The sequence below is a fragment of the Anopheles merus genome, chromosome X (genome assembly GCF_017562075.2).
Source record: "Anopheles merus strain MAF chromosome X, AmerM5.1, whole genome shotgun sequence".
Taxonomy (NCBI): domain Eukaryota; kingdom Metazoa; phylum Arthropoda; class Insecta; order Diptera; family Culicidae; genus Anopheles; species Anopheles merus.
In genome coordinates this window covers 1,969,085-1,989,896 of record NC_054081.1, presented here as the reverse complement: position 1 = coordinate 1,989,896, position 20,812 = coordinate 1,969,085, and the positions used below count along the sequence as shown (strand labels likewise).

The 20,812-nt window shown below is 51.7% G+C and overlaps 2 protein-coding genes and 1 long non-coding RNA gene across 11 annotated transcripts; 1 reads left to right on the top strand and 2 right to left on the bottom strand.

The window, feature by feature from the left end:
- Positions 1 to 6,371: 6,371 nt before the first annotated feature.
- LOC121589892 (zinc finger protein-like 1 homolog) lies at positions 6,372 to 8,165 on the bottom strand. The gene is made up of 5 exons (XM_041909130.1): positions 7,889 to 8,165; positions 7,677 to 7,788; positions 7,413 to 7,606; positions 7,100 to 7,322; positions 6,372 to 7,010 (listed from the first exon to the last, which is right to left on the bottom strand). The coding sequence occupies exons 1-5, from the start codon at positions 7,988 to 7,990 to the stop codon at positions 6,712 to 6,714; spliced, it is 930 nt and encodes a 309-aa protein (XP_041765064.1). The 5' UTR covers positions 7,991 to 8,165; the 3' UTR covers positions 6,372 to 6,711.
- A 2,437-nt stretch (positions 8,166 to 10,602) lies between these two features.
- Positions 10,603 to 20,202, bottom strand: LOC121590347. 9 transcript variants are annotated; one of them, XM_041909969.1, is made up of 6 exons: positions 19,805 to 20,202; positions 18,782 to 19,091; positions 12,170 to 16,732; positions 11,909 to 12,087; positions 11,293 to 11,640; positions 10,603 to 11,220 (listed from the first exon to the last, which is right to left on the bottom strand). In XM_041909969.1, exons 3-6 carry the CDS (start codon positions 16,703 to 16,705, stop codon positions 11,088 to 11,090), a joined length of 5,196 nt encoding a protein of 1,731 aa, XP_041765903.1. In that variant the 5' UTR covers positions 16,706 to 16,732; positions 18,782 to 19,091; positions 19,805 to 20,202; the 3' UTR covers positions 10,603 to 11,087. The 9 variants fall into 9 exon arrangements, with proteins under 9 accessions (XP_041765903.1, XP_041765887.1, XP_041765894.1 ...); XM_041909953.1 differs by having other exon boundaries at positions 19,844 to 20,202; XM_041909960.1 differs by having other exon boundaries at positions 19,848 to 20,202.
- LOC121590382 lies at positions 16,739 to 18,495 on the top strand. Its single transcript, XR_006004418.1, has 3 exons — positions 16,739 to 17,126; positions 17,849 to 18,150; positions 18,230 to 18,495. It is a non-coding gene; the product is annotated as an uncharacterized LOC121590382 (long non-coding RNA).
- Positions 20,203 to 20,812: the final 610 nt, after the last annotated feature.

The window sequence follows — 20,812 nt, the reverse complement described above, 5'->3', positions numbered from 1 at the left end:
GTCGCCTATGACCCACTTAACCCAGCGAAGGCGCACCACGTGGCGAAACACTTTGTAGATGTCTAACTGTTGAATACGACAACCAGTAACAACCAGAGTTATTGGACAGTTTTATCGATTGTGGCACTAAATCTTTACCAATATATTAAGACTATAAATTCGTGCGTCTTGGAAAATGGAAGGTTCAGTGTGACAATTTCATGGTCAAAGCATTGAGAGACGTGCTAGCCAGCCTGGAGCATGATCTCCATTGACTGGCGCGGACAGTAACCGGAAGCATAAATGTTTCGGCTATACAGTGAGTGTGATAAAACCTCCAATGTTAGTGTTCCTTAGCTCTTTTTTACAGAATTCGGTATTAGAAGTAGCTCACAAGTAAACTAACGGCGTTCGTCGTCTATCAGCTTCATTTGACATTGGACTCAATACCCGATTATATAAATCATTCCCATTGCTTTTAATGCATGAGAAATAAATTGATGAGATACTTCCGACAGCGTCCCCGGAAGTCGTCGATGTTATTCTTCAGGATATTCCGGATTCTTTTCATGATCTTCATCGTTAAGGGCCACGCTGCAACGTTCTTCGTCTTGCAGAATAAAATAGCCTCTTTGAAAGAACAAACAATTTAGGAATTAAATGCATTTTTCCGAAACTATGATCATACAAATCAAAGCTTCTTTTCAACCTGTACCTTTCTTTTTAACCTTAACGACTCACATTGTCACGATGGTTTCAAAAACGTGTTTCTAAGCTAATTCTACTTATGCAGCCCGCGTACAATTCTATCCTTACAGGGGGTTTCATGGACTCCCATAATTTCGGAACGCTGGGTCTTTGTTGACAGTCCAACAGGAATTTCCAATGTGTCTATCCAAAAAGATTTCCTCTAGAGTCCACTTCCTGTTCACGCGCCTGGATCCAACAATTAAGAGGTAAGACTTCTCCTACTCAAACTCAAATTTTAATTCTACTCTACCAGGTGTATCTCACTGCTACACCTTACATCAGGAATGACTAATCTGAGGCCCAAGCGTCCACATGTGGCTCGTGAGTTTGTTCTATGCGGCTCACGCAATAATTTTGAAATATTTTATAATGACGGAATAAAAACTCAATTTTGTCTTATCAATACGGAAGTCTCCCTAAGGAAAACATTCTCTATGCTGAATTTTTGAATGACAGTTCACTGTTCACAGTTTTTTCACGGTCAAATGAGGTCATATATTAAGTTTGTTTGATGGGAAAATACCTGCTTGTGAAAGGATAAACAGTTTTGCGTTACTTTTTTATTTGGACTTTATCAGTGTCTTAAAGCATTATCTGCCACATTGAATGTTATTTATACGTACCAGATATGTAATATAAATTAGTTTTGCAATATATTAAAAAAAAAAACAATCGATTGCTTTCATGGTACAATCTTGACTGCGTCACGCTTTCGCCCTAGTTTGGTTTGGATTTTTTCCCACCACCACATGGGTACTGTTCCGCACACTTCCCTTTGCCAAGCCCGACTAACGCCGCACTCATGCACTTCAGCGCGAACGATGGGTTGTTGCGGGAAGGATGCTTGTACCGAGCCAGCCAGGATACGCCGAAGCTGCGAAAACCAATCAAAAACATGGCAAGCAGGTAACAGTGTCATGTCTCACCACCACCCAAATCCGCTACTTACCTCCAAACGCTTACCCAATACCCCGGGATGCTGGTGAGGGTGCGCGAAAACCGGTTCGCCCGGCACAGGCACGCCTGCAGACAGCGGTCCGGTTCCGGCCCGCCGCTCCCAATCGCATCGATCGAATCCAGCACGTACCGGGCCAGCTGGTTCAGTTCGCGGGTCCGCACCGACCCGTCCACGGCGAGCGAGCGCGCAAAGCGACGGCCCTCGTCCTCCTCCACCTCGACCTCGGGCGTGGTCGGCAGTATCATCATGCTGGAGTCGCTCTTCGTCATCGTGATGCACATGATGACCTGCAGTATGAACATGCCGAACGACAGGTAGGCGAGCGTGGTCAGCGCAATGTCGAACAGATCCTTCAGCCCGAGCAGGCTGCTGCTCTTGTCGAGCGTTTTCTCCTCGTACTCGACGATCGGCGCGTGGTGATGGTGATGGTAGCCGTAATCCCCCCGGGACGCTTCGTATCCGGCCCCGCCGTCCGCCTCGCCCTGCAGCAGTCCCCGCTGGTACTTGGAGTGTCGGAGCTGTAGATCTTGCGAACCGTACTGGTGCTGGTGGTGATTGTGCTGCTGCTGCTGCTGCTGACCGTAACGTTCGTAGTTTCCTACGCCGCCGGGCGCTACTCCGCCAACCTGATCCGGCTGCATGGCGTACCCGGTAATGATGCCCTCGTCAAAGTACTCCTCCTGGCTGAGGCGCGAGTTCGAGGCTGGCTGGGTCGCGGACTCCGACACCCGGTTGATGGTGGAGGCCGCCTGGTGCAGGTTGCGGCTAGCCGTATCGTTAGCCTTTCGCATCGAGAGGAAGTTTTCGTAGATGTCGTCCAGCGTGGATGTTCTGGGGGCGATAGCGAGACAATTAGCGCGATTGATTGGGCGGATCGTATGGCCAGGTGCCGTACTTGGTAAGCCACTCTTTGTAGCCGGACGAGCCGGGATCGTACAGCATACCGTCGGTCGGGTCTTGGCTCATTACCAGCGCGGAGCTGTTGGGCATCTGGGCCGCGCTCATGCGCTTGAACAGTTGCGATTGCGCCGGGACCACGTTGATGATGCGTTTGGCCAGGAAGCCCTTGCAGCGGTACAGATTGATCATGGTGCTGGACAGGGATCAAGGAGATCAAGGATTAAGAAGAACAGTGGTGTAGTGCAAACTTTACAAGCCATGTGACACGCTGTGCAATCAACACCTACCGATGGAATTCGAGCGTGGAAAGTGCACTGCTGTAGCTGGCATCACTACCGAGCTCCTTCAGCGGCGATTCGTCCGCCGGTTCGGTGCGACCTTCAGCCTCCTTACCCAGCGCACAGCTTTCCCGCGAATCACACCCACCACCGTCCAGCATTAGGTACGTGATGGGCATCAGCTGCTCGTTCAGGATACCGTCGGCCGATATCATCAAATCCGTTTCGGAGCCGATGTCATCGCCAGCAGCCAAAAAAACACCAAACCCTACCATCACTAACACTGTCAACGCACTGCCGAAGAACATCTTTAGTCCACTGGCGCTGGCTTACAACTGGATCTCGACTGCCATGCGGTCGTCACACAGGAAGTCTCCTAGGTTCTACGACTTGAATTATGTCGCCCACGAGTCGCTTTTCTCGCGTTTTGTGTGGATGCACATGTGCATCGATGCATTGGTTTGGAACCACAGCACGTCGTTTCAGCCATTTGCGGCTGGATGATTCTGGACACTTCTTTCTGGGCTTCTTCCCGCTTTAGGTTAACAACACAGTTCCGTTTGCCCCAAATTGAGCATGGCAAAAGTGTAAATAATTGCTCCAAGTACAGCTCTTGCGTTGGGCTGTAATAAGAGGGCTCTGCATTGCATGCTTCAGCCGCTTTTCTCAATAATGGAAAATAGCATAAAGCACTAGCTTCAAACTGCATCGTGAATGTTTGTTACTCATCGAGTGCTGAATATACCCGTTCTGTTATGCAACAGCTCAAACGTGATGTCTAACGGCACAGTAAAACATTCTAAAGAGCACGCCCTCGTGAAATGGCCTGGTCCAAATTGTACTATTTTGCAATCATTGCTACTGGTTAGTAGTGGAATTATTAGTTATGACTATTATTCCCTTTAATTCAAAAATAATTAGCTCGAATTACTTTGCCTTCTATGTGCTCGACCAATTTGCACTCTCCGTATTATTTATTTATTTATTTGGTCAAGTTTTGGCATAATTATAACAACCGAGATCCGCACAACTGAGGTCTTGGTTATGACGTTGGTAAATTTAAAAAAATCAAAAGTCACGACTAAAAATAAGAATTACTGCTTACGTTTTTAAACCGATTAATCTCGGTAACGTTACGATAACGCACAACCGTGGTATGCATAATGATGCCGAAAGCAAAATCAAAGTATCAAATTTCAAAGTAAAATCAACTGAATTATCGGTATGTTATCATGCCCCTACGCATCACTTATCCATCGACTTCAAGGCGGCCTACGACACCATGGACCAGAACGAGCTATGGAACATTATGCAGCGGTACCACTTCCCTGGGAAGATGATCCCGCTGTTAGAGGCCATCATGGAAGGGAAGGGAGAGTGTTCAACTTGTTGTCGGAATCGTTCGAATCTCACAGGGGTCTGAGGCAAGGTGACGGACTCTCCTGTCTGCTCTTCAACATCACCCTGGAAGGTGTCATTCGAAGCGCGGGGTTAGACAACGACATCCGTGGCACGATCCTCAACGCGAAGCAGCAAAAATTGAATTGAGAATCAATGCGACGAAGACGATGTACCTGCTTGCAGGATACACAGACCATCTGGGAAGTAGTGTATTAGTTGACAGCGACAAGTTCGAGGTAGTAAAGGAGTTCTGCTATCTCCGGACGGTCGTTACTTCGGACTAGTGATGTGCTGTATGGAGCGCACCCACGACTCCGATCCGACTCCGACTATTGTTAGTTCGATTCCGACTCCGGCAAAATGGAACCACTAGATCCGCCCGGAGTCGGAGTCGTCCGGAGTCGACGACTCCGAACGACTCCGAACGACTCCGACTCCGAACGACTCCGACGCCGAACGACTCCGGACGACTCCGAACGACTCCGAACGACTCCGAACGACTCCAAACGACTCCGAACGACTCCAACTCCGGGCGACTCCGGGCGACTCCGGACGACTCCGAACGACTCCGACGACTCCGAACCACTCCGACTCCGGATGACTCCGGACGACTCCGGATGACTCCGAACGAATCCGGATGACTCCGAACGAATCCGGACGACTCCGGATATTGCAGCGCGGACCTACCTTCCGGAGTCAATTCCGAATTTATCGGAGTCGGATCGGAGTCGACTCCGGATTTTTGCCAACTTTACCCATCACTACTTCGGACAACGATATCAACAGCGAAATCCGGAGACGCATTGTGCAGGAGAATTACCGAGAAATTGCTGAGATCGAAAAGACTTCGAGCCCGCACGAAATGTGAGATATATCGCACATTGATTCGTCCGATGGTCCTCTATGGACACGAGTCTTTGACCATTCGAACGGAGGACCTGTCGGAGATCGGGTAATCTACATGGATAAGAGGCTGCAGCCAGGGGCCGAGCATCTTGGAGAATGATTTCAACAATCATTCCCCATGTCACATCGACTGCTGATTTCACTGGTTGTCAAAGTGTAAGCAACTTGTGGATTGCAGATTCTTGTACAATCGCTTAGTGAAAGGTGTTGGGTGAATCTGATTCAGATTCATACATCTGAACGAATAGTTAAAATGATTCAATGAATCTAAATCTCGTTTGCAAAGATTCATAAATCTCGAAAGATTCATGAATCTCAAAAGATTCATACATCTCGAAAGATTCACGAATCTGTAGGGTTTTATGAATCTAAAGGGATTAATAAATCTTCAAAGATTTATAGAGCTTGTGTTTCATATTATTCTTCTTCTTGGCGTCACAACCTACGTAGTAATGACAGCCTATGCAGGCTGTCGAGACACTTTGGCAAATACCACGTAGCCGGATAGTTTGTTATGCTATCGGAAAACGGTCCATGCGAGGCTTGTATCCTTGGTCATGTATCCTTGGATATTCCATTCGAGATTCGAATCATCGCTGAAGATTCATATGAGTCAATCTCAACGAAAGATTAATGTAATTGAACACTACTGCTGTGAAACAGTAATACTGATGAATTGTGAAGGGTCGTTTGCAGCATTTGATGTATCGTTTTTTGGTTTTTCGTAAGATTTTTGAATTACGGTTCCCCAAACACATGTTTAAGAACGATTAATTGTTTTAATGTTTAAATAAATTAACAAAACCAATGTCTACATTATTTGATCAGCCAAAAAGACTAGGACAGCTGATGAAAAACATTTCGCACCTTCCATGTAAGGTATCTTTTGCTGCTAATTTAATCAAATATGAGATCAATACAAAGTGTTTTCATTGCCTGACCCATATAACCAACAGACATTTGAGTAGAGGTAATTGTTTTTAATGTTTAATAGTAATAATGATCGTTTTCAGAAGATCGTTAGAATGATAAGCTATGATTAGACATAAAAAGTAATAAGAGGCATGTATGTAACGAATAAGCAATCGTAGCTTGCGTTAGTGATATGAGACAAAAGGAAATCATCAAACTGTGCAGGACACACACACGAAATTCGTTCGTAATTGAATTATCTTAAATAGAACCCAAACTACTTGCGCTTTGATTTGAAATTGTTAATAGATAATGTATTTTTATAATTGAAAACAATTAAAATATTAATATATAGTGATACAGCTCAACCTTTCCTGCCCGCCCACTCGACATGCTATCGTTCGTCTCTCTATAAACACACACGCGCGCACCAACATAAATCGTTCTCTTTCCTTCCGGAGCGTACCCACACACACATACACACAGTCACACACATCCATACACAGGCATGCACACATACATCACATTTGGGAGCAGAGAATGTTTCGTTTTTTTCCTTCGTTTTGCTAATCCGACGGTTACGCCTTCAACCAAAAGGGGCCGCCGGCCGAGTTACCCCGCTCGCCGTCACTCTTCCGCGTGCGGCAGGTTACGGTTCGGCACGAAGCCGCCGAGCTCCCGGTCGCCCTGGTCGTCCCCTCGGCTGATCGTGGCCATCACGTACACGATGCAGACGAACCCGAGCAGCCCGGTTCCGACCAGGAACCAGGTCTTGCGCCAAACGGGCCGGGCGGACGGTGCGTACAGCCGGCGGGACCAGCGCGAGAAGATTTCCTTCGGCGTGCGCCGCTTGTACTTGTTGTCGTCCCGGTCGGACCCACCGATCGGTGGCTCCCGGGCGAGCAGTGTCGTCCGGCGGCTGTTTGCTGTGTGCGAGAACGTTGTAAAGAAGGTGTAAAAGAGCTGTTGGATCAACTCCGGTTGGATTGTACCGTGTGTGTGAATGTCTGCTTACCGATATTAACGTACGGGTCGAGATTTAGCACCGAATGAGGCGTTTCGGGCCGTTCCTTGCTCGACGCTAGGTTGCCCCCGTTGCCACCGATAGCACGTCCGCCAGCCAGCCCGTCGCTGTAGCCTGTCATGGTGCCGGCACCGTTCTGGCCCGTCATCAGCTCGCCGGCGGAACTGGAGGAAACCTTCGTGTAGCCGGCGGTGTCGTGCTTCTCATCCAAAATCTAAAAAAAAGAGTGCAAAAATGGCCCAAGTGTAAATCGCTTATGATGATGGTCGGAAATGCAGCCGCCTTTGAAGAATCGAATCTTTACCAACGGTAAGCCTAGCTCGTTCCGGCCCCAGTTCACCTGCCCGAGCCGGACACGCAGCACGTCCGCGACCGGCGACACCAGATTGCTGGGCGGAAACATGGGCTCGCTGCAGATCGGGCAGGTATGGCCGCCGGGTGCCGTGTTCGCGGGCAACAGCTGCTGTCTCGCATTCAGACACTTCCAGTGAAAGACATCTGCAATGGCAAAAGAAGCGGTGAAAGGGGTTAGTCGGACAACACAGGAGAACCCAGTGCCACTACGTACGGTAACAGATGAGCCGCACACAGTCGTCGCTCTCACGGGGACTGCCGCAAAGGGTGCAGTTGGAGTCGAAATCGCTATCCTTCAGCCACTGGATGTATGACTGCACTGTGCACTGCGTGGGAGAAGTTGAACCAAGACGATAAAAGAGGGTTTAGCGCAACTGTGCCGGGTCGGTCCCTTCGCTCTCCCGGCACCGGACGCGCAATGTTTACCTTCGTGTGGTTCACCACCATACAGTTTTCGCAAACGTTCACCCGATGCTCGAAGCAGAACTGCGTCGTCACCTGCCGCTTGGGACACTTGCACAGACCCATCGCCCTCGCTGGTTTGTGTGTTCGCTGCCGGCCGGTCGTTTGTTTTCCCCTCGCAAATGCACTGCTTTCGCTCGATTTACGCGACGCTGCTATCGGCAGTGTATCGGCCACGTCTCGTTCAGTTTCTTCTACGGATTCGGTCGCGAGCACCCACCCGAGCACGATGACAGCCCGATTGCATCAAATCGAAGTGACAGCGTTTGACAGCAGGCAAAACCACAACAAAACTGACAGCTGCTATAGAGTGGCGGCTCGCACTGGAAATTGGAGTTGTTGAAGAATTTTTACTCAATAAAAGAAACAATTTTCGTTGTTTTTGCTATATGGATTTGTCCTCAAACAATTAAAAAGGAAACCGAAACATGGAAAAGGGAAACACATTGTATTGGCGGTTGGTTCTAGTTTGACATTTGGTCGGTGGAACCGCTTGTGGGCAGTTCACATAACGTTTATATCGCGTCTCTGTAGGGTTGATGCATTTTTATGGCATTTAAATTTTGAAAAAAGACAATAAACATACGAGCCCAACCCTGTCACTGGCAATCTAAAAAAATATCTAATTCCACATAACCGGGCTACCCGGGTACCCATCTACTTTGGAGGCGTTATCTAATGTTAGTGTAATGTATGGATAAAATTTATGTGTTCCTATCATAGTTACACATTTTAAAGAATGAAAGAACATGGATGAAATTTCACATATATAAATGCAATTTTCATATATCTCATGGTATTAACTCTACTAAAATGATAGTTTTATGTTAGATATTAGTATGTAGACTGCATTGTACCAATCAAATCGTTGGTCCAGTATTGCTCTCTGCCGAGTCCTCTGTAACGGATATCATTCAAGCTAAAACAATGCATTTTTTTTAATTTACTGGTAAATGACGAGCTATACGAGATGTACGGCGACCTCACTGTCGTACAGCGTATAAAGCTCGCCAGGCTCCGGTGGGCTGGCCATGTTAGACGCATGGAAACGGACGACCCAGCCCGTAAAGTCTTTTTAGGCCGTCCACAAGGACAGAGGAGGCGTGGTAGGCCCAAATTGAGGTGGCAAGATGGCGTGGAGGCGTCCGCCATTAAGGCCGGGATAACGGACTGGCAGACGAAGGCGCGAGACCGTGAGCGGTTTCGGACACTCCTGAGGCAGGCCAAGACCGCAAAGCGGTTGTAGTGCTGGATAAGTAAGTAAGTAACTGGTAAATAATTTTTGGAGATGCACGACTACAAAACGAAACTCATCAAATTGTTACTGAGGTGTGGGATAGCGAATCGATGCCTTGTGATTGGAATCTCGGAATCATCTACCCCATATACAGGAAGGTTGGACTGTAACAACTACAGGGGTTCTACGGTATTGAATACCGCCTGTGAAATATTCTTCAGGATCGTCTTATCCCGGACGTCGAAGAGATAGTCTGAAACTATCAAACAGGATTTCGAACCGGAAAATCAACCACTGATCAGATCTTCACCATGCGGTAGATCTTGTAGAAGATGGCTGAATACAGAAACGACACATACTATCTCTTCATTAACTTCACAGCCGCATATGATAGCATAGCCAGGGTAAAACTATACGACGCTATGTGCTCATTTGGAATCCCGGCCAAACTGATAAGTTAGAATGACTATGACGAACGTCACTTGCCAGGAGAAAACTCTCAGGGCCTTTTCTACCACCGATGGTCTGCGCCAGGGGGACGGGCTTGCCTGGCGCTAGAGAGGGCCATCCGGGACTCCTATTCAACTTGGCGCCGGGACTCCTATTCAACTTGGCACTAGAGAAGGCCATCCGGGACTCGAGGGTAGAGACTTCGGGAACCATCTTCTATAAGACAACCCAGATCTTGGCATACGCTGATGATATAGACATCATTGGTCTGCGGCTCTCCTATGTAGCAGAAACCTACCAAGGGATTGAGTAGGTGGCAGAGAACCTCGGATTGCAGATAAACGGGACAAAGACCAAACTGATGGTGGCGACATCAGCGGCCCTACCAATAAAAATCCAAACCTACGTAGGCGTGACGTACAGATAGGTGAACGTACTTTTGAAGTTGTCCCAGAATTCATCTATCTTGGGACAATAGCATGGTAGTTGAGTTGCGCGCAAGGATGGTGGCTGCCAATCGGTCATTTTATAGTCTGAGAAATCAGTTCACATCAAAGAACCCGTCGCAACGGACGAAGCAGGGACTATATATCACCTATATAATACGAGTACTCACCAATGCCTCTGAGATATGGACAATGTCCAAATCTAACGAAATTCTCTTAGCCGCTTTTGAGAGGAAGATGCTCAAAAGTATCCTTGGACCCGTATGTTTGGAAGGACAATAGAGGTACCGTTATAACGATATACGAGATGTACGGTAACCTCACTGTCGTGCAGCGTATCAAGCTCGCCAGGCTCCGGTGGGATGGCCATGTGGTGTGCATGGTAACAGACGAATTATAGTTTTTTTTTATTCAGAAAGATTATAGTTTAAAAATAACAATCAAGAGCGATTTCATAGAGTTGTTCTGATCGACTTGTCGTCGAGTTGATTTTTTAGTGAAATGAAAAGGATGTGCACAAAACGCATAAATATTTCCTTTTTTTTTGCGAAACGATTTCATGTTTCGAATCGTTTTCCGACTTTTTATTAACATACTATATTCGTTTAATCTTACACAACAGCATATGTCACAATAAAGTTTAGGTCCAGGAAGCACACACACACACACACACACATACGGGTAGCCACTCTCTGGGTCCGTAAGTTTTGGAATGAACGTTATTATATATGGCTCAATTCCGCATTCTTGCGATCACATGAAACACGCGAGTTGTTTCGTTCGTTGGCGTGTTAAACTGCATACACTTAAACCCTCCCCCTTTCCCTATCGAAAACGTTCGCTATAAAAATCTAATATTCCTCTAAAACACAACACATTACTTTAAAATAAAAACGTTAACGAATGCTATTTGCTCTACCAGCTTTTCTGCTTCGCTTGGTTGGTGGAATCGGTAGGTTTTATGGCATCAACAAAACCACTGCCATTACTGCTTAGTTGCTTAAGGAATTTTCTCGATCATGGAGGGGGGTTAGAAAAACAGATCCCCGCTCGGCAGAATGTCGTCCTTATACTGACTGTAAAGAATGCTGGAGTACCACAGTATTTGGCTGGCGAAATCGAACCCGCCAAACACGTGCCCGATGAAGGGTGAATCACGCGTTCTGTAAGAAAAGAATAATGTTTGCCATTAATTTGCATTACAGTACTGCATACGCCCCTTCCCGCTGACGTACCTCTTCTTGAAACCATGGTCCACCAGCGTGATGGCCCATCGGAGGCTGGAGCAGTCACGCTTCGGTTCGCACCCGATGTAGGCGGTCATCTGGGCGAGATCGATCTTCAGCACCTCCTCGAAGCCCTTGTCCTTCTTTTCCATCTTTTTCAGCACGACCAGCCCGCGCCCGATCAGCTGCAGCTGGTAGTTGCGCAGCGACTTGGTCTTGCGCTCGGCAAACTTCAGCTCCATCGTGGGCGTCAGAACCGGCGCCTTCTGGATCGTCCGGTACACATCGTTCAGCGTGGTCGTGGGCTTCAGCGTCAGGTAGTTGTTTTTGCGATCCGACTCGTCCCAGTACGTCCAGCTGGAAAAAGGGAATGGAACGGGAATTTGGTGAGCAAATTATGTACGATCACTTATTGCTTGTCGGAGCCGATTCTGGAACTAATTCTGGAGGCGATTCCGTAGCCCACTCCTTAGCTGATTCCAACAACAAATTCCGAAGCCGATTCCAATTCCAGAGCCGGTTCCGGAACCAATTCCAGAAAACTTCAGAGCTAGCCGGTATCAATTCCGACAAAAACGTCATTTTTCCCATCACTACAACGAACCACACGAACAGCGAAACTTACCGAACCACTATCTCCAGAACCTTCTCGCTGTAGTGAATCGGCCGGATCAGCGCATCGTTCGCGATGACCTCGTACAGTGTCAGCTTGTACCAGGGATGTTTGGTTTTGGCGGCCAGCTCCTTGCAGATGTCTGCCGCCGTTTTGGTCGGCGTTACGTCCACGTTTACTTGTGCTTTGTCCTAGCGGTAGAGAAAAACGAAGCGTTTAACAGACGATGCAATCGAGGTGGACACCGATCCGTGCTCTCAGCCGCACACTCACCTCCCGGCCGACGCTATTCCTTCCGACCACGCGCAACGACTCGTCGTCCTCCGGCGGGCTGTCGCAGTCGATCGTGATCCACACCTTCAGGTCGCCGGAATGCTTGACCGCGTCGGACAGGTTCTCGGCCGCCGCGTGGTACTTCTTCAGCACCGACAGCATCAGCTGCTCCTTGTACAGCTCGTCGGCGTCCACCGGGAACAGGCTGCTGTACAGCCGGATCAGATCCGCCACCACGTCCGCGTCCTGCTGGTGGTAGCCGCCCCGGCCCTCCTGCACCGTGTTCTGGCTCGCGTTCGCCAGCAGCACCGAGCCCCAGATCATCGCCAGGTTCGGCACGCCCATCCGGTTGTGCGCCTCCAGCGACGCGATGAACGCCAGATGCCCGAGCAGCTTCTTGAGCGTGCAGTACTCGAGCCGCGGCAACCGTTCGAGCAGCTGCCGGTACGACTCAATCTTCAGCTGCTGCCCATCGGCCGACCCGCTCAGCGACCCGATCGCCACGAACGAGGCGGCATAGCTGCCGAAGAACGACCCCGGCAGCTCGCGCACGAACTTCTTCAGCGCGCCCGCCACATCGTACTCGTTGTAGTCGTTGCGCGTCAGCTGCACGCCGAACGCGTCCTCGTTGAACAGCTGCAGGATGCGCACCACCGCCGACTGCGAGCCCGACTTCCGGTAGATGCCCTCCGACATCGAGCCGTGCGCGTAGATAAAGTTGATGCACTTGTCGATCAGCACCGGCACGTCGCCCCGCGTCAGCTGCTGGCTGTGCAGCGTCGGCCCGTTCTTGTGCGCCACCTGCCGGATCACCTTCAGCCAGATGTGCGTTTCGCGCGGCGACCCCATCACGAAGTACAGCGTCGTGTACGGCGGACAGTCGATGAACAGGCTGGGCCCGCCCTCCACGTACAGGTTGCCGATCGTGGCCGGCTCGTTCTCCACCACCCCGATGCAGCGCGCCTTGCGCAGGTCCAGCTCCTCCAGCCGGTGCTCGTTGAAGCTGTACAGGTAGAGCCGCCGCTTCGCCAGCAGCAGCCAGGCGCCGGCCCACCCAGCCGACACGGACTTCTTCACGTAGCACCAGCCGGCGCGCAAAAACTCCCGCAGCAGCTCGCCCTCCCCGCCGAACACGTCCGTCACCGACTGCAGTATCTTCGCCATCCACAGGTTCCGATCCGAGCGCTTGTGCGTGCCGAACATGTACGATTGGCGCGTCAGCTTCACGTTACCGCTCGTGCCGCTCGTGATCAGCAGGTCCGGATGCGTCGACATGGAGGCCGCGGCCAGGGCGGACGAGCCGGCACCGCCACCGGCCGACCCGGCCGAGCCGGCCCCCTTCGGCACGCCGAGCACCACCTCGAAGCAGTGCAGATCGAGCCGGCCCTCGCCCGCGAACTTGTGCTGCAGGATGCTCTGCACCGAGAGGATGTGCCGCAGGTGGATCGCCTCCTTCGGCAGGGTTTGCTGTGGGTCCAGGTACGTCTGGAAGATGCGCTCGCGCAGCACCACCGACCGGGGCGCCAGCTCGTTCAGCACGTCCGCGATCTTGCCCGAGGGAAACTTGAGCACGTGGCCCTTGTGCGAGATCAGCCGCTCGGTTAGCTTCGGCTTCGGCACCATCTCGAGCGTGGTTAGGACGGTGGAGCCGGTGGCAGAGGAGGAGGACGCCGAGTCGCCCTTGCTGAAGCTTGGCTTGCGCTTGAGCGCGTTCAGCAGCTTCGTGGCGACGCTCGGTGACTTGGTTGCGGTGGTGGTGGTGGTGGTGGTAGTGCTGGGTGCTGCGGCCAGTCCACGCTCGAACAGTGGGTCCGTGCCGCCGATCGCTTCAAAGTAGGTGGGAAGATAGGACGCTCGCGCATCGTCGATCAGTGCGTCTCCCTCCTCGGCCGGCACAACCGTACCGGCGGCAGACGACGAACCCGCCAGGAAGGGAGTTTTGGTCACTTTCTGCACCGCGTCCCGCCCGGAACTGCCGCCTTGCGGGTGATGCTCGTTCACCGGGTCCACGGTCGCCCGCTTCTTGAAGTGGTTCGTGTTAATCGCTATCTCCCCCTTCCCGGCCGGTCCCTCCCTCTCCACGTACCAGCTCGTTTGTGGTCCGCGGGAGTAGCTCAAGTCGACCTGCTCGTCCCCATTACTGACCGGCGGTTCGTCCTCGGTTCGGGCCAGGTGCGGCTCGATCAGCCGCTCCTCCAGCTCCACCAGATTGTCCACGCTGCCGGTCGGTAGGTTCAGGTTTTGATGTATGATCTGGCTGACGGTTTGTTCGGCCGGCCGGGCCGGACGGTTGGACTTTCGGCGCGCCGGTTTGGCTGGCACTGCCCGGTCTGGCGGTGGTGCTCCCGCCTCCCCCGACGATGCCGTGCCCGAGATGAACAGCGAGTCCGACCGCTGCGGCGGGCGCGGGCACCGTTCCGGGGCGCCGTCCCGCGACGCACGCTTCGGCATCCGGCTGTACGATTCCTCGCCGAGCAGGTTCTCGATCAGGGCCAGGTTGCCGCCCGATGGTGCCCCTTCCGAGCCGTCCTGCTCGATGATCGCTTCCAGCGCCGCCCCCACACTCACCACCGCCGTCGTACCACCCGCGAGCGGATCGAACTCGTCGATAATGTCCGCTATCGACACCTCGTCGTAGTCGTGGCGGTGCTGCACGTCCAGCTCGCCGATCGGTACCGGCTGCAGTAGATCGTGCGGGGTTCGTCGCTTGGTGAGCTGTTCCGCCAGCGGCACGGCGGTCGGCGGCTCGCTGTTCTCGTAGAACGGCTCCGGCGTGCTGATCTGCGACACACTCAACGCTTCCTCCTCTTCCTCCTCGTCCACCAGTGCCTCGTACTCCTCGCCGTCAGCGTTGCGCCCATCGGCGGCAGGCGACGACGAGCAGGCGGCCGTCACGTCGTAAAAGTTCCACGAGTCGGAGCGCAAGTTTTGCTGCTGATGCTGCGCCTGCTCCTCGCCCGCGGACAGCCGGCGGGAAAAGATGCGTCGCAGGGCGCCACCGCCGGTGCGTGCCGAGGTGGGGGACGACTTGGCCGACGCCGACGGTTTGTTGGCCGGCGCTTTGCCGCGCACGCGCACACCGCCCGACCGGGACTCGGCTTGGTTCAGCTCGTGCACCGTGTTGTCCTCCTCCGAGCCGGCCCCGCCATCCACTTCCTCGTGCTGCAGCGAGCCGCCACCACCACCGCCGCCGCCCGACAGGCTGCTGCTCGAGCTGGATATCGCGGGGCGCGGAATGATGTTCAGCTTGCCGTAAATGCCATCGCTCGTCCCTCCGCCGCTCCTGTCCACCGCCGCTGCCGGCGGTCCGACGTAGAAGATCGATTCGTACAGGTTCGATTCGCTCTTGTTCTTGCTGGTGCGCGCCAGCGGGCCCGGCGCGGGCGAATGATCGTTCGCGCACGGTGCTCGATCCCGCTTCGGCACCACGTGGCTGTACAGGCTCTGGCTTGCTGGCACGTTGCGCTGGAACCGACCGGTGGGCCGGCCGGGCTCACCTCCCTCCGACGAGGCGAGACTGCTGCTGCTCACGTGCACACTGCTGCCGCCGCGGGACGACGGTGCGGTGGACGTGGCCGGCGAACCGGGCGACCGGAACAGATTGGTCGGTTTGTTGCTCTTCTTCGGCGTGTCGTAAGTCGCCTGCTGCGCTTCCGCGTTGTTCAGCGCCAGCGGACTGTCGAACCGTATCTTGCGCATCACGTCCGGCGAGGTGAGTGAGTGTGGCCGCGGCGCCGTCCCCTTGGCGCTCGTTTCGCCCTTGCTTGCCCGGGGCGAATCGTCCTTGCCGTCTGCGGCGCGCTGCTCCGGCTTGCCGCCGCCTCCCACCGATGCCTGGCTGGCGCCCTTGCCCAGCAGCTTGCCGGCCGCGCTCTGGCGCGCCTCCTGGCTCCAGCCCTCCAGCCGGTGGGCCACCTTCTTCGTCTTGTGCGCGACCCGCTCGCCGATCGACTCGGTCAGCATGCGGGACGCGGTGCCGATCGTTTTGAACAGATCGCCCGGCGACAGCGTCTTGTACTTGCCGCCCTCCCCGCCCACCGTGGGGCCAGGGTCCTCCTCGTCCTGCTTATTGGCAGCCGCCGCCGGTTCCCGCAGCTCGTTGTGTATCTTCAGCTCGCTAAAGCTGTCCCGAACGTTCGTCGTCTCACTCGCAGCAGAAGGAGCAGCAACAGTCGCACGACTGCTTCCCGCCCCGCCCTGCGCCGGACTCGGTGGGGCTGGCCGCACGATCACCACATTCTGGTAACGTTCATCCTGCCGGTGGTGGTGGTCGTCGTCGTCGTCTGTGCTCGTCGTCACGGCGGCAGCGCCGCTCGGGCTCGGCTCTTCCTCCACCAGCACTATCTTGGTGCGCTGCCGAGGGGCCGGCACCGGGGTGTGATTCGTGGCTGGCGGTTGTGGCGACGCAGGAATCGGCTCTAGCGCAACGTTTACGTACTGCGTCGCTGCTTGCTGCGCATTCGATTCGACGTGCTGGCGCGGTCGCGGCTGCGGTACCGGCGTTTGCTGGGGTTTATCTCCGCTCAAGTTATTCATCGCTAATGCCAGCCAGCGCACGATGATCTGCAACAGCAGGGAATGAGAAACAAAGGCAATGAGTAAGAACGCTACACACTTCCATTAGCGGCGCATGGGCCGGGGCACGATAAGCCGTAACGCTGTGGATGGGATGAGTCAGAGGAAATGAATGTGTAAAAAGGGCATAAAATGGAGCTGTGCATGTGTGTGTTTGTGTATGTATCTACGTGCTAGTGGAATATGATGCCTGCTGAGTCGATGCAAGGTTCTCGGCTTTCAAACAAACAGAGCAGAAAACTCTTCCAATGCGTAACGGTTTACTGTGGCAACTTCTTATCATGTATCAAGATTGGTGTGTGTGTGTGTGTGTGTGTGTATGTGTGTACAAGCTGCACTAACCTCTTTCGCTGGGAATGATACAGCAATCAAATCAGGGAAAGTAAGCAAAAGACAAAATAAGCATAAAACTAGTGATAGGCATAGGCAAAATAAGCATAAAACTAGTGAACTAGTGATAGGAAAAATGAAGTTTTCGTCGAAATCGATTCCGGTTAGCTCCGAAGTTTTCTGGAGTCGATTCCGGGTAGTAGGTCCGCAATCAGTTTCCAGAATCAATTCCAGAATCGGCTCCGGGATTGGTTCCGGAATTGGAAATGGCTCCCGAATTGGAAATAGCTCCGGAAACGGATTGAGTTCGAGATCGGAGTCGGTTTCGTCACAGCCAGAAGAATAGATCGCTTCTGAACTTATTATTTCAATTCAAGAACTTATTCTCATTCCTGAGCTAATTTCAATCCAAGAGTCAATTCTGATACCGGATATCAGAGCAAATTTCGATTCCCAGGTCGATTTCAATTCTGGAGCCGATTCTGATTCCGGCAATCAGCTCCGAAGTCGACCAGCATCGGAATCGGCTCCGGAATTGATTCCGAACACAGAATAGGTCCGATTCCAAGCTCCCACCAGTAGTCTGGTTCGGTTCATGTAATACAAAACGTTTACGACGCTCTGTGATAACTTGATTCATTTTTGTTTTCTTCTTATATTGAGCACAACTAAATTCTGAAAGGATAACGTTGGTTTGGAGCGATTGCCATGTACTCATTTCAAATGGATGTTCATGGAAAAAGCATTTTCTTTTCGATTACTTATACACTTCAGCCTAAAGGGTAACAGGATAATTTGTTGGAAATGAATCACACGAAATGCCCATCACGCCATTCCAATTATCGCCCGCGTGTGTGGAATCCACCAGCAGTTTCGTTGAAGCTCCAAAATCAGCATTATTAAGTTATCGATGGAACGCATGTGCCCCCGGGGCGGGGTAATATATCGACCCCTGGGGCCCGGTGCTGTTGCTGCTGCTTGGGCGGTTCGTTGGTCTTCGCTTATCTCGTGATAACGTCGAGGAATATATATCAGACAAGCCGGGAGGGTAAAAAAAATGTACCATCAAGCAAATGGTGAGTGATGTGTTCGTTTTTATCGTTTTTTGTTGTTCCCCTAATGTTTGTACTGACACTTTACGCCGCTTTTCTACAGGTGTGTTGTGTGTGTGTGTTGTCGACTCCGATCAGACTACGATAATTTCCGGCACCGACTGCGGAAGGTAGATCCGCCAAGCATAATCCGGAGTCGTTCGGAATCGTCCGGAGTCGTTCAGAGTTGCCCGGAGTCTTCCGGAGTCCTCCGGAGTCGTTTGGAGTCATTCGGAGTCGTTCGGAATCGGATGAGGTCGAAGTCCTTCGGAGTCTACCGGAATCGGCTTTCGAAACAACCGACATACGAAGTACACGGACAAAGTTAAAGACTCAAAAACACAACGAAATGAAATGCCTGATCACTAGGACATTACACTCCGGACTTCGGACGACTACGGACGACTCCAGACGACTCCGAACAACTCCAGGCGACTCAGGACCACCCCGACTCTGGGCGGAACTAGCGGTTCGGATTTTGACGGGGTCGGAATCGGACTAACAATAGCCGGAAGCGGATCGGAATCATCAATACTTCGGACTGTTTCGGACTGTAGGCGGTACTCGGCGCATCGAAATAGACAATTTCCACCGAAATCTTCTCCTGCTTACTTACCGGCGCAATAGTTGCATCCAGAGGTGCGCTTCCAAGAAGCAAGATGACGATGTTCGCTTAACCCAGCAAGGCCAGACCCCGTGCGCATAGTTTCCGCAGTCGCAGCAAGTTGCGTTGCCGCAGAAACCGGTTGGACCGCGCCTGCTGATAGCTTTACACGCCTTGCAAGGGCTGTCCAGTGCGGACAGAGTACACCCCACACATACACACACGCACTAGCCGTCTGTTAGCAGTACAGGGAATATGCTCTTTTCACTTCAACTGAGACACGATTTACGACACTTTCAAACGCACAAAGACGCCAAAGTTGCTGGTGATGAGAACAATAACTGTTGGTTATAAAATTTGCGTTTTGAAGGCAGCGGATGTGTTGATTGGTGGTGAGCAGGTGAGCGTGTCCGGAACCCGGATACAGCCCGCCAACACTGATTGAAGCAGGGGTGTTGTTTATGTTTTTCTTTAAGCGCTTAAAGTGTGTTGGTTTTCGTAATTTGCGCACGTTTGTTTAGCATAAAAAAAGCACCGTAAGAAAAATGAACTGCCCTATACACATGATTTATTTATTTCGCACTAACACCCAACCACAAAAATAAAACGACGACAGAAAGCCCAACCAACCAACCAACACCGATCTCGAGAGTGACGAGTAAGGCTTATGAGTCATGTATGTTTCTACATTAAAAAAAAAAAACACACACAGAGACACCATCCCGCTCGCCCGCCTACTGCACGTTCAATTGAACGCCCCTCCGCGATTGACACAATTGCTCACTCACACATGCCGTCCCTAGTTTGCATACCAATGCACTTCATCCAGTGTGGCCCCAAACACAACACAAACAAGCGCGCACTGCGAGGAAGTAGATGATTTATAGCTCCTTTCTTTGGGGCGAATACTGGCTGCGCCAAACCCGCGAGAGCACATGAATCACATGCACCCTTCTCTTAGCGCGTTCTGTTGACACAGGCCCGCGCGCACACATAAACACAAACACAGCGAAATTTGTTTGAATTTGAAATCACCGAAATAATAATAGGTAGGTAATCATAACAGAACCCTACCCACCAACACCAACTTCCACAGCACACGCAGGTGACAGCGTGCTGTCATGTAATCTTGCGCACTTGCGCCCGCTGTGGCGCACCTTACTGGATATTTACGCACGGCGAAAGCGGCCCGGCCAGACGCGCACGATTGGCACACGAAATTTAAAAAAAAACACATACACACACACACACGCCTCGGATTGGCGTGAAAGCTTCAATAATGCATCCGCGGCTGCGCACACAGCCACTGGTTGCTCCAGCAAAGAAAGAATGCGATTCCAAGGGAATGGTTCGAATTTCACTGAATAGCGTACGAGTGGAAGTGGGAGTGTGTGAGTGTGTGTGTGTGTGCAGAGGAGGAGATAATGCAGAGTGTCAAAGAGGGTAGCACGAGCGAGCGGGTAAGTACAGGCGCCGCCATGCTCCCTTGCCAACATGTTGAATGTGGGATGGAAAAATTAACCTTCGTGTCAGCCCTCCGCTTACTCGAGTAAATGTTGCGCTTTTATATAATTTTTAAAAGCTGTTGATTGAGTTAGAATGTGATGTAATGGATGTAAGTTTTTGTCATCTTTATCCATACTATCAATGGGTAAAGTTGGCAAAAACCCGAAGTCGACTCGGATCCGACCTCGATAATTTCGGAACTTACTCACAAAGGTAGGTCCGCCCAGCATTATATGGAGTCGTTCGGAATCGTCCGTTGTTGTCCGGAGTCGGAGTCGTCCACTGTTGTCTGGAGTCATCCTTTGTTGTCCGGAGTCGTCCGTTGTTGTTCGGAGTCGTTCGGAGTCAGATTCGTCCCGAGTCGGCCTTTGAAACAAAGGCCTGTCTATGAAGTGCACGCAAAAAAATGAAATAAAATAAACACACAATGAAATGAAAATGAAATCAAATGCCTCATAACAAGCATATTGCACCGGACGGCTCCTGTTGACTTCGACCGACTCCGATTGATTCTGGACGACTCCGCAATTCGCTGGT

Excerpts from the sequence above, each read along its gene's own strand:
- LOC121589892 (XM_041909130.1), bottom strand. The coding sequence starts at position 7,990 with ATGGGTCTGTGCAAGTGTCCCAAGCGGCAGGTGACGACGCAGTTCTGC. Across the intron at positions 7,789-7,888 it reads TGGTGGTGAACCACACGAAG|TGCACAGTGCAGTCATACAT; the intron begins GTAAACATTGCG and ends TCTCCCACGCAG. Across the intron at positions 7,323-7,412 it reads ACGAGCTAGGCTTACCGTTG|ATTTTGGATGAGAAGCACGA; the intron begins GTAAAGATTCGA and ends TCTTTTTTTTAG.
- LOC121590347 (XM_041909969.1), bottom strand. The coding sequence starts at position 16,705 with ATGAATAACTTGAGCGGAGATAAACCCCAGCAAACGCCGGTACCGCAG. Across the intron at positions 12,088-12,169 it reads GGAATAGCGTCGGCCGGGAG|GACAAAGCACAAGTAAACGT; the intron begins GTGAGTGTGCGG and ends CTCTACCGCTAG. Across the intron at positions 11,221-11,292 it reads GACCATGGTTTCAAGAAGAG|AACGCGTGATTCACCCTTCA; the intron begins GTACGTCAGCGG and ends CTTTTCTTACAG.